The sequence below is a fragment of the Heliconius melpomene genome, chromosome 10, assembly GCF_056956725.1.
Source record: "Heliconius melpomene rosina isolate 202511_hmr_F chromosome 10, ASM5695672v1, whole genome shotgun sequence".
NCBI classification, from domain to species: domain Eukaryota; kingdom Metazoa; phylum Arthropoda; class Insecta; order Lepidoptera; family Nymphalidae; genus Heliconius; species Heliconius melpomene.
The window spans coordinates 4332559-4344669 of NC_140398.1; the positions used below are offsets into that span (position 1 = coordinate 4332559).

Consider the following 12111-nt stretch of genomic DNA (forward strand, 5'->3'; position numbering starts at 1 on the left):
TACAGAATAACAATTAATAATTATCACATATTTAACCTTCGCCGTACAAAAGGTCTTTTCGCATTGTGCTATATTAATCACTTAATTAATAAACTTGACTGTATAACATTAAAATAATAGTAAAAAGTTTAACTTAATAGTATAGAACAAAGATATTTAAAAAAAAACATATAACATTATCTATGGAGAAGTTCCTAAACGTGGCCGGTAAAGTCAGTTAGAGTTAAGCCGCGTTGTGAGATGCACGCTTGCTCTGAGCAAAAGAGCGGGAAAATCGCGAAAATAATTTCGTCATAGATGAAATCATCCTAAAATCATTCGATTTTAAATGAAAATGCAATATGAATTTCAAAGGAACGCACCGTGACATACTTCAATATAAATAATCGTGTAAGAACTGTTTGTGTTATTTTTAAACATGGATAAATTTTGGATGGTTTTGCTGTTCGCGCCATTTTTATTCTGTGAGTATATTATTTATTTTATTATGTACTGCCAAAATATTGTAAAATGGTTTTAATTTTTTTACTCATTTCTACCTACTCGTAAAATTGTTTCGCAACTTACAGATTATATTTAAAGTAAAAAATATTTATTAGAATACTATGATATTTTTATAAATTTTGAAATTAAAATGAATTGTAAAAATTTATCAATAAAAATATGGAATTTTAAATATTGGCTGAATTATTTACTGTCCTTATATAATATTCATAATTTCGTATTATCTTATTTATAAATATTTAATCTGTAGTCTACAGCTAATCAAATTTTTGGCGGCAAAGCAAATTTAGACACTAGACATTAGATACAAAGAAATAGAAATATAAAACTTATATATTTCAAAATGTAAACAAAAAATGTGATTGTTAATAGATTAACATACAGTTTAGAAATTTTAAGAAACTGTAAGTTTAATATTTTATTTATAACACTTGGCATAAGCTTTTATTTACTATACTATACATAACTTAAATTTAAGTAAACATTTTGAAATCAACTTTTGAAATTTTAATTTAACGACATTATAATTTGTGAATATTAAGAATGAAATAGATAAATCTAATGATGTTTTTTTATACGTATTAAATAATTCAGAGATGTCAATCAGCAAAGCATTTAACTATTATGAAAATATAAAAAAATACCAGTTTGTAAAAAAATACCTATATTAAATTAAAATAATATTAAATTTTATTAATTTTCAGACTACAAAAAAAGAATACTATGATATTTTTCAATCAATAGGTAATTTAGTTAAAACTAGAAAAAAAAATCTATAATTATATAAAACTATACTTATAAGTATTATTAACTTCTTTTAGAGAATATTCAAAATATAATGGATATATAATCAAAAAAATATTTAGATGTTTAAATATATGTATATAATAATTATTTAAATTTACCAATACAAGCGTTAAAGGAAAACAAATAATATACGTGTAATTGAGGTTCTCCGGATAGAGTAAATATTGTTTTAAGCAATGATTACGCATGTTTAATTATAACATGTTAATATTATAAAATTGATTCATTTATTTCATCTTTAAACTAGTGTTAAGGCACTATGTTTCCCTCGCTCTCGTATCGAGGCAAAACGCGACGTTGAATTACGCCACTCAACACGCAATGCTTCCAGAATTCGGCAGAAAGTACGCAACTGAAGTGTTTTAATGGGAACAGTGTTTTAATACTAGGTTCCCAGGTTCCCTCTGCCTACTAGTATAATACTACTGCCTAAAATAAATAATGAAAAACATAAATACTTTTGGTACGCAGAATATTAATATATCTAATAAGTACATAGGAATCAAAGCAAATCATATTTTTAGTCTTGGTAACGATAAATCTTGTGCTGTAACGTCCTCATGTGTGACAGACAGCCAGCTATTACTCCTGAAATAGGATGCTGGAGATCATCGAGGTCATGTTAAAAGTCGTGACTTTTAGGAAATTACAGAATTTAGAGATTTTTATTCAATTAGTTATGTAATTCCTTTTTATTTTTTTTTTCTGTATTAAATATCTAGCATCTATACATAAGAAAATGCCAATAAATTGACAATTACAAATTTAATAAATATTCATCGATCAAATATTTGTTTTAACTGAGAATGAAACTCACTATCCATGGCCCTGTCTCAGGAAAATCATTTACCACTAAACCAACAGGTCATTTGTAATGAAATAAATATATAACTCTAGTAGCCTCTGATATATTGTTAGCGAGCCCTTTTACAAATAAATGAGTCTAATTTATTTGGAATGTAATCCTTACTTTTAGGATCGAATGAGGGAAGTAAGGAGGTCAGCTATTAATTTTCTGAGTACCTACTTCTACGCGGTTGAGTGCAGTTTTTATTGCTTTTACGTTTTCATTAGTGATAAGTCACACTGTTTTGCATTTTCTGATAAATTAAGGATGAATTCTTAGAGATGAGTTCTTTTAATGTCCTAATACGACCGTATGGCTTAGTGGTCAAAGCGGTTCAAATTTTCGGCGTTCAAATTTTTATACGTTTTTTAAAAATACGTTTCTATATTTAAGGTAGAATAACACTTTAAAATATTTTTTTATTAATGAGTAAAGAAAACTAATGTTATAGCTTGTTTTATTAGGAGGTAAATTAGAAGTAAAAAAAATTCTAAGCCAGCTACGGATACGTAACAACCGCATAAATACGATTCATGACTGATTTTTTCTTCTGAGCCGAATTCTCAGAACTCAATGCCGCGCTTTGCCTCGTCGCCAGAGCGAAGAAATGAAAATATAAATTAAAATAAATATTTCATCTCCTCGATATGGATCGAACCCACAACCAGTTGGTTTTACAGTTACACTATGTGCTTCTGCGCCACGACTGGTCTCAAGCAATATTCATTATAAAATTCTTAAAAAATAAGAAAAATAAGCTTAAAAAAGCTCCTAGTAAAACTTTACCTTGAAGTACTTTAGTTTCGAATATAAAATACATACAAAGTTCCCCCATGCCTTTGAGATCCCCCTCAATGGGATTGCCGAGATGTAACCTAGATAAGCTAAAAACTTAAGGTAAGCCGTCTCGCCCTAAAATGCTCTTAAGAATATACCGAGGATTTTCGCAAGAAACGCTTTATCTTTCTAAAGTATACTGGATATTTAAAACGACGATGTTAATGTCTATGTTGTTTGAAGATTTGTTTTCGTACAAAAATATATGGAAAAATATCTGAATATTTCGTAGGTTTTTTTTTAACTTAGTTTTTATAGCTTTCCTGTTTTTTTTTTCATTTCAATTTCGCTTGTGTGTCGCCTAATTACATTAGAGAAGTTAATATATATAAATACTAGCGACCCCCTTGCGGCTTCGCCCGCTTTTACTACTGGATTATTCATATAATGTATGTTTGCAAAGCACTTAAGATAATGTGAAAATTAATTAAACTCTAATGCAACTCGCATTTTCGTAGTTCCAATAAGGATTTTCCAATTGTTTTACTCGGCAAGGATTTTTTAGTAGGTATCGTAATTTTAAATCTGCTAATCTACTAATCTTTTCAAGTACTTATTAAAATATATTTAAATGACCATTTTTAGATAGTTAAATGACTATTTTTAAACGGAAGAAATTATAAACAAAAGCCTTCCTACTAATAACTACTACAAAAAATATGAAACCAAATATATCGCGCTGAAATAATACATTCAACTCCAATTATCCAATACGTGCAAACGCATCTAAATCTTCGTTGCTATGCCTCTATAGCGGGCGGGTTTTTTTTTTCGAGCTTGTGGTTATTGCTGAAGAGGGTATTCTGTCCCTGATGAAAAGCAAGCACAACGTGGCTGCCTGTGAGGAAAATTAAATAGAATGCATGGGCCGGGAATCGAACCGGGCCGCCCGCGTGGCAGGCGAGCATTCTACCACGGAACCACCGATGACTGCTCATGACGCGCTTGTATAAGCAAAACGTCGCGGGGCGCGTTTCGCAGCAAGGATGTTTTGATATTGTAACAACTTCTAAAGTACTTATTAAAATGAAAAAACAGTAAAAGACAGTTTTGATCTACATTAAATGGCCAACGTAACTAATATACTTATTTATATGCTGAGAGTAAGGGATAAGTAAAACTTAAGTCGGCACAGCTGATGAGTCAACGGCGTGATGTGTCAACAATTAAATGCGTTTTTCTCTAAAAATATTCGCAATTTCGAAATAGTGTAAAAAGCAAATTTTATCTTCGTTTAACGTAGAAAATTAATAAAGTATTTTAAAGGATAAGGATTAATACCATTATGGAAAAATATCCCTCACAATAAAAAATATATTGAAATTACTATTTTTAGACAGAAATATGATCACTACACGTTATCCTTAAAAGATAAAAATATGCTCTCGCGGACTTTTTTGTAGATCTTATTAAGAGGAACAATACTCCAGTACATTATTTTCATGTAGTACTTACCATTAAAGCAGCGCATGCGCGAAAGTGTCTCAATGAGTAGGACTTTAGACACATTTATCGTATTTATGTTAATTTACATAAGAATGTACAAATAATAAACTATATATAAACCTTCCCTGAGAAATACTCGATCTAATGGTGAAAACCACATAAAAATCCGTTGGGTGGTTTAGAAGAAGAAGAGTTAGAAAGTTCAGACAGACACGAAAAGCGACTTTGTTTTATAAGATATAGGATTAATCTCTCCTGAATAGAAATCAAGTAATTTTTCTGTTTCCTATAAAGAAGCCTAAAAAAATATTATAAACCATGTTTTATTTATTCAATAAATTGCATAAATGAAATTTCATATAATAAATAAAATATACTTTCTATTTAATCTTAAGGAATGTACTACAAAAACATAGGTAGATTATGTCCCTCATAAATTAAGTACCTTTATTTATGGAAAGGGCCACTTTCCTCTAATATATCACTGGTCCAACCCCGGAATAGATGTAAATATAGATATACAAACTATTTTAATATTTATATAGCAGTAGAAATCATAGTTTTGGTTTGGATTTCAACTTGGGTGAATATTTTTTTTATTTTGTAATAAGATTTCTTTTCAGTCTGGTCAGGACAAAGTACGGCGTTGAGTTCTGTTTGCTGATATCCTTGAAATGGTCAGAAAAAATAGAACAACAATAAATAATAGAAATGCGTAAAGTTCAATATTTATTTACTAACGAATTGCCATTAGCATTAAACCAGGCCAGTTGTGGTGTGGGCATAAGCGTGCAATGACTGTAACCGCGTAAATTTGATTCCCACTAGAAAAAATTAAATATTATTTTTTTCATTTCCTCGGTCTTGCTCGAGGTAAAACGCAGCGTTGAGTTTCGCCACTCAACACGCAATGCTTAAAAATTTCGACGCAATGTTGGGAACAGAAGGGAAATGGGATGTCCCAACACTAGGTTCCTACGTTCCCTTTGCCTATCTCGCTATGTGCGGAGTACAATGTGACGTTAAAAAAAAACCAATAAATTTGTCAGGGTGTTCCTTGTGTTACAAGTACCTATGCATAAAGAGTATATACTCTTAGTTCTGAAATTTTATGTATATTACAAAGTAAAAGAAAAACTAGATAAAGTTTTCAGTACTTTTTTACTCAGGTTGTCCCATAAAGTGTAGCTTTATAAACAAAAACTCTTTGCATAAAGAAAAACAAAATTTTATTATTTCTTTATTTTTTGTTAAAGTTCATAAGGTTTTTACCGATGTATAAATCATATTAAAGTCGACCTAGTGCAGCGGCACTCCATCTGAATGTAAACGCGATGGTTGTGAGTTCGATTTCCATTTCGAGAAATGAACTATTTTAATGTTTTGCTAAGACGGCAAAAAATAAGATGCAATGTCTTAACACTAGTCTACTGCTAGAGTTAAAGCGGGATATCTGCGGGCTACAGCGTGAAGCTAACAGAATATATCTAAAGTAAAAAAATATATAATAATATCATTTTTTCATACAATTCATAAATATAAAAGATTCGAATATTTAATTTTTGATTTTCGTTTCGCATTAACGAGTGCAGCCAGTAGAGCAAACGAAAGTTTATTTGCGTCGAATTTAAAATATAATTTCTGTCCTTTAAAGTTATTATACGATGCGATATATTGGAAGATATAATTATTGTTTTAAATATTTGCTTCAATATTTTTCGCTTAAGCTTAACATTATTGAAAATAAAAGTATTTTATTTAAAACTTTACTTAAAATTATTTTACATATTTTTTTAAAATATCTTGACTTGAATTGAAGAGGTTTTTTTAATAGTCTATTCTATACAAAGAAAATAAAAATTTTCAATTTATAAATATATTTAACTTTTGAAACCGAAAGTTATATAGTTCCAATAAACTCAAGCTTTCCTTAGTCGAACAAAAGAAAAATCCTTTCAGCTATGTACATAAGAAAACTGAGATGAGTAAAACTTAACGTAATAGTCGAAGTTTTAACGACTTCTTGGTCCTTAGACACTACGTTTTAAATAGAGTTTCATACAGTTTTTAAAATGTAATATATTATTAATTTTCTTTTCTTTAATTTTTTTCAACTTCACGTTGTATCCCGCATAAAGCAGGATAGGCAGAGGGAACCTAATGTTAAGACACTACCTCTTTTCCGCCGAATTTTCGAAGAATTGCGTGTTGAGTAGCGGAACTTAAGGTCCCGTTTTGACCTTAGTTAACAGAGCGAAGATAATGACAATTTTAATAAATAATAATAATTATAAATACGAGTTTAATACTTTTTCGTTGTTCATTGACTCACAAAAACTATTATTATATATTTTCATTTCTTTGCTCTGGTAACAAGACGGCGGCGTTGACTTGTTGTCAACCTGACCTGTCCTAACTATCCTATGCATGTCCTACTATGCAAAAAACGGAATTTTAAGTCTTATATTATTCACACAAAGGAAGGTCCAAGCTACAACATAGTAAAACATGGTAAAAAAGATCCTGATATCACAATCAACTCGTCAAAGATATTTGCTGCAAACGAATTCGAATTTGTTACAATCAACCTAAAAATCCACTACGCCGTAACGTCTTAAAATAATCAAAACACCAATTTTCATAAATTCCCATTTACATATATATAAATAAGTTTATATATAAGACCTTTGTTACAGAAGGGACGTCTGTGTGTAATTGTCGAAGTTTTAATGACGTGCCATTGACGCCGGTCTCTTGACGTGTTCACTTTCTTAAGAAGTTTGTTTTAATATGACAAATATACTTTGGGGAGCTTTTGTGTATACTGTATATGTATGTTTATAGAGAAATGAAAATACGAAGGACGAATGGTATGATATGGAATTATTTATTATAATTAAATTGAAACTAAATATTATAAGAAGTGTATGAAATATATATAATACTAGTTTTTGTAGTGTGTGTTTTTCTTTAATATTTCGTAAATGAGTGGTGCGTAAAGAATGGAGTATTTTAAAATTAATTCCCTTTTCTGCTTTGTATCTATTATAAGAAAAATCACCATTTTTTTTCTACAATGCCATAAAAGAAAGGGATGAAAAGGAATTATAGGGAAAAGAATTATTGATATTTTCATACAATCTCAACCCACGTTTACCCTTCTACTTCATATGCCATAAAACCGCATCTTGCGTATGGCCTGAGGCTGCACACTTGATGCACCTCCCCGTCCTCCCCATATTGTGGGGTAGGTACTAAATATCCCCTACATATTCCACTACAAAAGGATTTAATTGAAATGAAAAAGGAATAGACACGTACAATGCGTTTTGATTAAGATTTCTTTCAATAATTGATTATATGTATAGAGTTGTATTATGTACTCGTATATACGTAATATTAAGATATAGCGCGGTGGTACAATGTCCGACTGTAAACTCAGTGGTAGTAGATTCGATCTCGATAATGGTTATATTGTTAACTTGTTATATTTACCTTTACTTGTTAAAATATGCAAATTGAGCCATTCTTATGCTATGTTATGCTTATGTTTCCAAGAGGTATTTCTCTCTTCCATCTATTTCTCTTTTCTAAGTGTCAAAAAAAAATAATTAAAAATGGTAAAAATACTGTTTCTTAGTTATCTGTAATATGCCATAGCAAGTATACTAGGGCAACATTGTTCTTTCATAGTCATCCATGTTTGTAACTAAAGTGTATTAAAGACCTTGGTCATTTCCTTTGACATAATTTTGCTATATGAGCTGGAGCAGTAAAGGCGAACGTTAGTGCATTGTAGAGGAGACCCTGAGACTACACCTGTGGTCGTAAGTCAGAGGCAGTACTTCCAGCTGAACAGCATTAGTTATTTTATATTGCTTGTAAGTTCTAAGAACTGCAATTTTCTCAGATCATTTAAATACAAAATATATAATATTTAATATACTTTTTTATATTCTTAACTTCAGTTGACAACACGCAACGTTGAAATCCGTCACTCTGCTAAATGTGAATATATTTAATATGAATTTGATTTTGACATTAAAAATATCAATTTAAAAATTGCTTTCGTCTATTATTAAATAATATTTACAAGTGAACTAACTGTTACATAAACCGCTACGAAGTTGATATTATAAGAAAAGAAAATATCTACAGAAATATTTGACAAAAAATTCCATATACTAAATCATTTATATCGAAAACGACGATTTCTAAGGAAAAAGGCCTCATTTCTTACTAGGATACATTTTATATACGTATATATACTTTTTAACATAAAATTACATCGAAATACGCTCCGATACAGTAATTTATTAAATTCTACCAACATTTCTTAATTCTCTACGGTATAAGGGTATAGAATATCTGATAACAAATAATAAAGCAGTGTGTAAGCAAAACTTGTATAAATATAGATCAAATATTAGCATGGAGCCGCCAAGGGATGTTATTATGGCATATTCGTACGTAAATGTTTGTTCAGAGTTCTAAATTATTTACTTGATAATGATGTTTGTTTTAATTGTAATTAATTTAATTACTGAGAAGAAGGGGGTGAAGTGGGGAATAGAGAGTGGCGAAAACAACACTACTTTTATTCTTACCCTTTCCCACATTTGGAGTAAATTATGAGAATGATTTATTAGAGATTGACATCACTCCGTCCTTCACTTTACTTCGATGTTTCGCCATAGAACGTGGTTTTACGTGTATTATTAAATTTTGTTAAATTAACTAAGGATATAGCGTGAAACATAAAAAAATATATGAAATTTTTTTAAACAATATAAATATTCATTTGAAACTTGAAAAAAAATAAAATTCCAATCAAAAAATTTCTAAGTAACAAGAAAAGATATTCCTTTAAAAGTAATTCTTATTCACTTTTAAAGTTCTTTTGCTAATCATTGAAAATTTACATTTTGTTTCAGATTTACAAGCCGACACCACTGCCACGGAAATTCTTCATACATCCTTACACTACATAAACTTAAGGTATGTACTATTTAGTTTATTTTATTAAATACTGAATCGACTTTATATGAAAATTGAAAATATAATTTTTTCCGTTTTCGTAGAAATTTCCAGATATATTTTGTTAATGCTCCCTACAATCTCTAATGTATACTAGTATAGGTAGGCTACATATCAAATTTTAACTTACTAAATCCATTATTGTAGTTTCGTCTGAGTTTTGCGTTATTACATAGAATAAATTAAATTAATTAAATTAATGATAATATGGGTTAACTTCGTTAATATTTAAAAACGTGAAAAAAATGAACCAATATCAATTTTACATTATTCAATAGAATTCTTCTTAATAGAAAGTCAAGTGAAAGCCTATAAAAAATATATTTGTATATATAATAAACACAATCGAGTAGCCTCCGAACGGCAGATCAGATAAAACGGCAACTCTCTTTCTCTCTCTCGGTCTTAGTACATAACAAAAACAACAAAGAAACAGAATAACTAATGACATCTGTCTTTATCAAAAAATATTAATAAAAATTCCTACAATAGTTTCAAGTTCCTTTAAAATATTATACGAGTATTCTGTATTCCTCCACCGTGCAGGAACAGTATTTAAACTATTTAATAGCACATAGCCACGTGTGAACTAGATGCTAGATGAATCTCAATGGCTAAATCCTATTGAAATTCATCTTGCTTTATTTTATTTCTTTATATTCGTTAGTAGAATTTATTCGTATTTATGTTATAAAAATGTAGTACTAGTATAAAACTGTAGTACAGCCTGTGTTTGTATTGCGTTACGATATCCTGTTTTTCTTTTATAATAACCAATGTATCTATTTTCATCATTCATCGCTTATTTTATAATATTTCAGCGGCGTTAGGTTGCGCTACTCAACAGTCAACGCGCATTGCCTTAAAAATTGGGCGGAATACCAAAATATCTTAAAACTAGTTTCCCTATGCCTACTTTTGCGAGAAAAAGTATTTGTTTTGCGTGAAAAAGCGTGAAGATATTTTTATGTACAACATAAAATAACATTAGTTAGTATTTAAACAAAAGCATAAAATCTCATTGAAAACTGACTTTATTTTAACAAAGTTAATTATAAAAACACGCTCTAATTAGTGATAGGAATTAACAAAATTATAATTATGATAAAGCGTGGCCGACGGTATTTCATCTTTCAATTAAGATTGAAATTAATGAAAATTAAAGGACGAGGGAGAGCTTCTGTGGAGTGACCTCTCAGGTCTTTTCATACTTTAATAATAATCGCTGCGATTTTTAATTAGTATATATATATAAATAAAGCTTAGGATAAACTTACGTACTAGATATGGAAATGTGGAATGATATATTTTTCTATATAAATAATAATTTGCGCGAGAGAAACACGAGATTTTCTTTTACGAGTTACGGATAATTCATAGAGAAATAAAAAATAATATTTACGTATAAAATATAGTTATATTTCACTTTGTCATTGTAACTAATATTCTTAGTCATTCCATTCAATAATATATTATTTTGGCAAAATTACTAATAACTCCACCTATCAATCGAATGCAAACTCAGCTTAAAGAGCTTACGAAACCTATCTGTACATACAATATCCGTTCCAAAGTGAATACGTAACTAAATCACATACGAACGCAGCGATTGACAGTGTCGTATGAAACGTCTAAATCCCCCCCATTAACCTAAATACTGGACCAACACACGGGATTTTCATACAATTTAACTGAATCACTATTACAAATCCCACAGCCAGTAGAAGTTTGTTTAAACTTGGGGGAATGCGTCCGAAGTTGAACGTGTTCTTTGAATTCTAATGTCTATTGCTTTAGAACCGACGATAATCAACTTTACCGCAAGGTTTTAATGTTTAAATTTATTTTCTCCATCTCGGTCTTCGTTGGAGAAAGAAAAATAAGATGAAACAAGTAATTCATTTAAGTTCGACTAGTTGGAGTTGGGTTTGTTAAGAAAATATTGAAGTTATTGATACAAAGAGACTTTTGATTAGTGGGAACCCTTTTGGTATGTGCTATGAACATTTTAACCTAATATTCGTGATATTCATTCCCCTTTATATTATGTCAATTTTAATAATAAAAGATCTTAGCATTGAATGATCAATAAAATCTTAATATTTTATTTATTCATTTAATACATCCTTGTTAATATGTTGTTAAGAGTTGAAATATAAGTTATGTTTTTAAATCTTAGCAATATCGTAAATACAGTAATTTCATGTTAGTGAGGTTGATAGAAAAAGTAAGCAGGCACAACTTTTTAGAAATTTTAAAAAACTAAAGCTAAACATTTTAAAATATATTACTATGAAAATTGGTATTTTATTATTAACTAATAGAAAATTATTATTGACTATTAAATAAACTTTACTAACTTAACACCGCGTACTACAACGGAACCTATTGCCTAAGAACATGTATCCCTAAGATTAGGATCGAACTCACAACCTTCTCACAGTCTTACAATTGCGCCATTAAAGCGTCGTTCCTTATAGACAAATATTCCAATTTCTCTTAATGCAAGGACGACCTAAAAAAGCTTTTTATTTTTCGTGAGGCCCCAAAAAATTATTATTATAAATCATTGCGATTGTATAGAAACCAGTATACTCGTAGTATTCGTATGTACCACCAACAATGGGGTAGGT

General features: G+C 29.6%; 1 protein-coding gene across 1 annotated transcript in view; it reads left to right on the forward strand.

The window, feature by feature from the left end:
• The first annotated feature begins 203 nt into the window (after window positions 1–203).
• The window catches only part of LOC146535227 (cell adhesion molecule Dscam2-like), a 60965-nt gene continuing 49057 nt past the window's right edge, over window positions 204–12111 (forward strand). The window contains exons 1-2 of the mRNA XM_085191206.1: window positions 204–464; window positions 9376–9439. Coding sequence (XP_085047332.1) covers window positions 419–464; window positions 9376–9439 — 110 coding nt within the window. The 5' untranslated portion in view covers window positions 204–418. The remainder of the gene's footprint in view (window positions 465–9375; window positions 9440–12111) is intronic.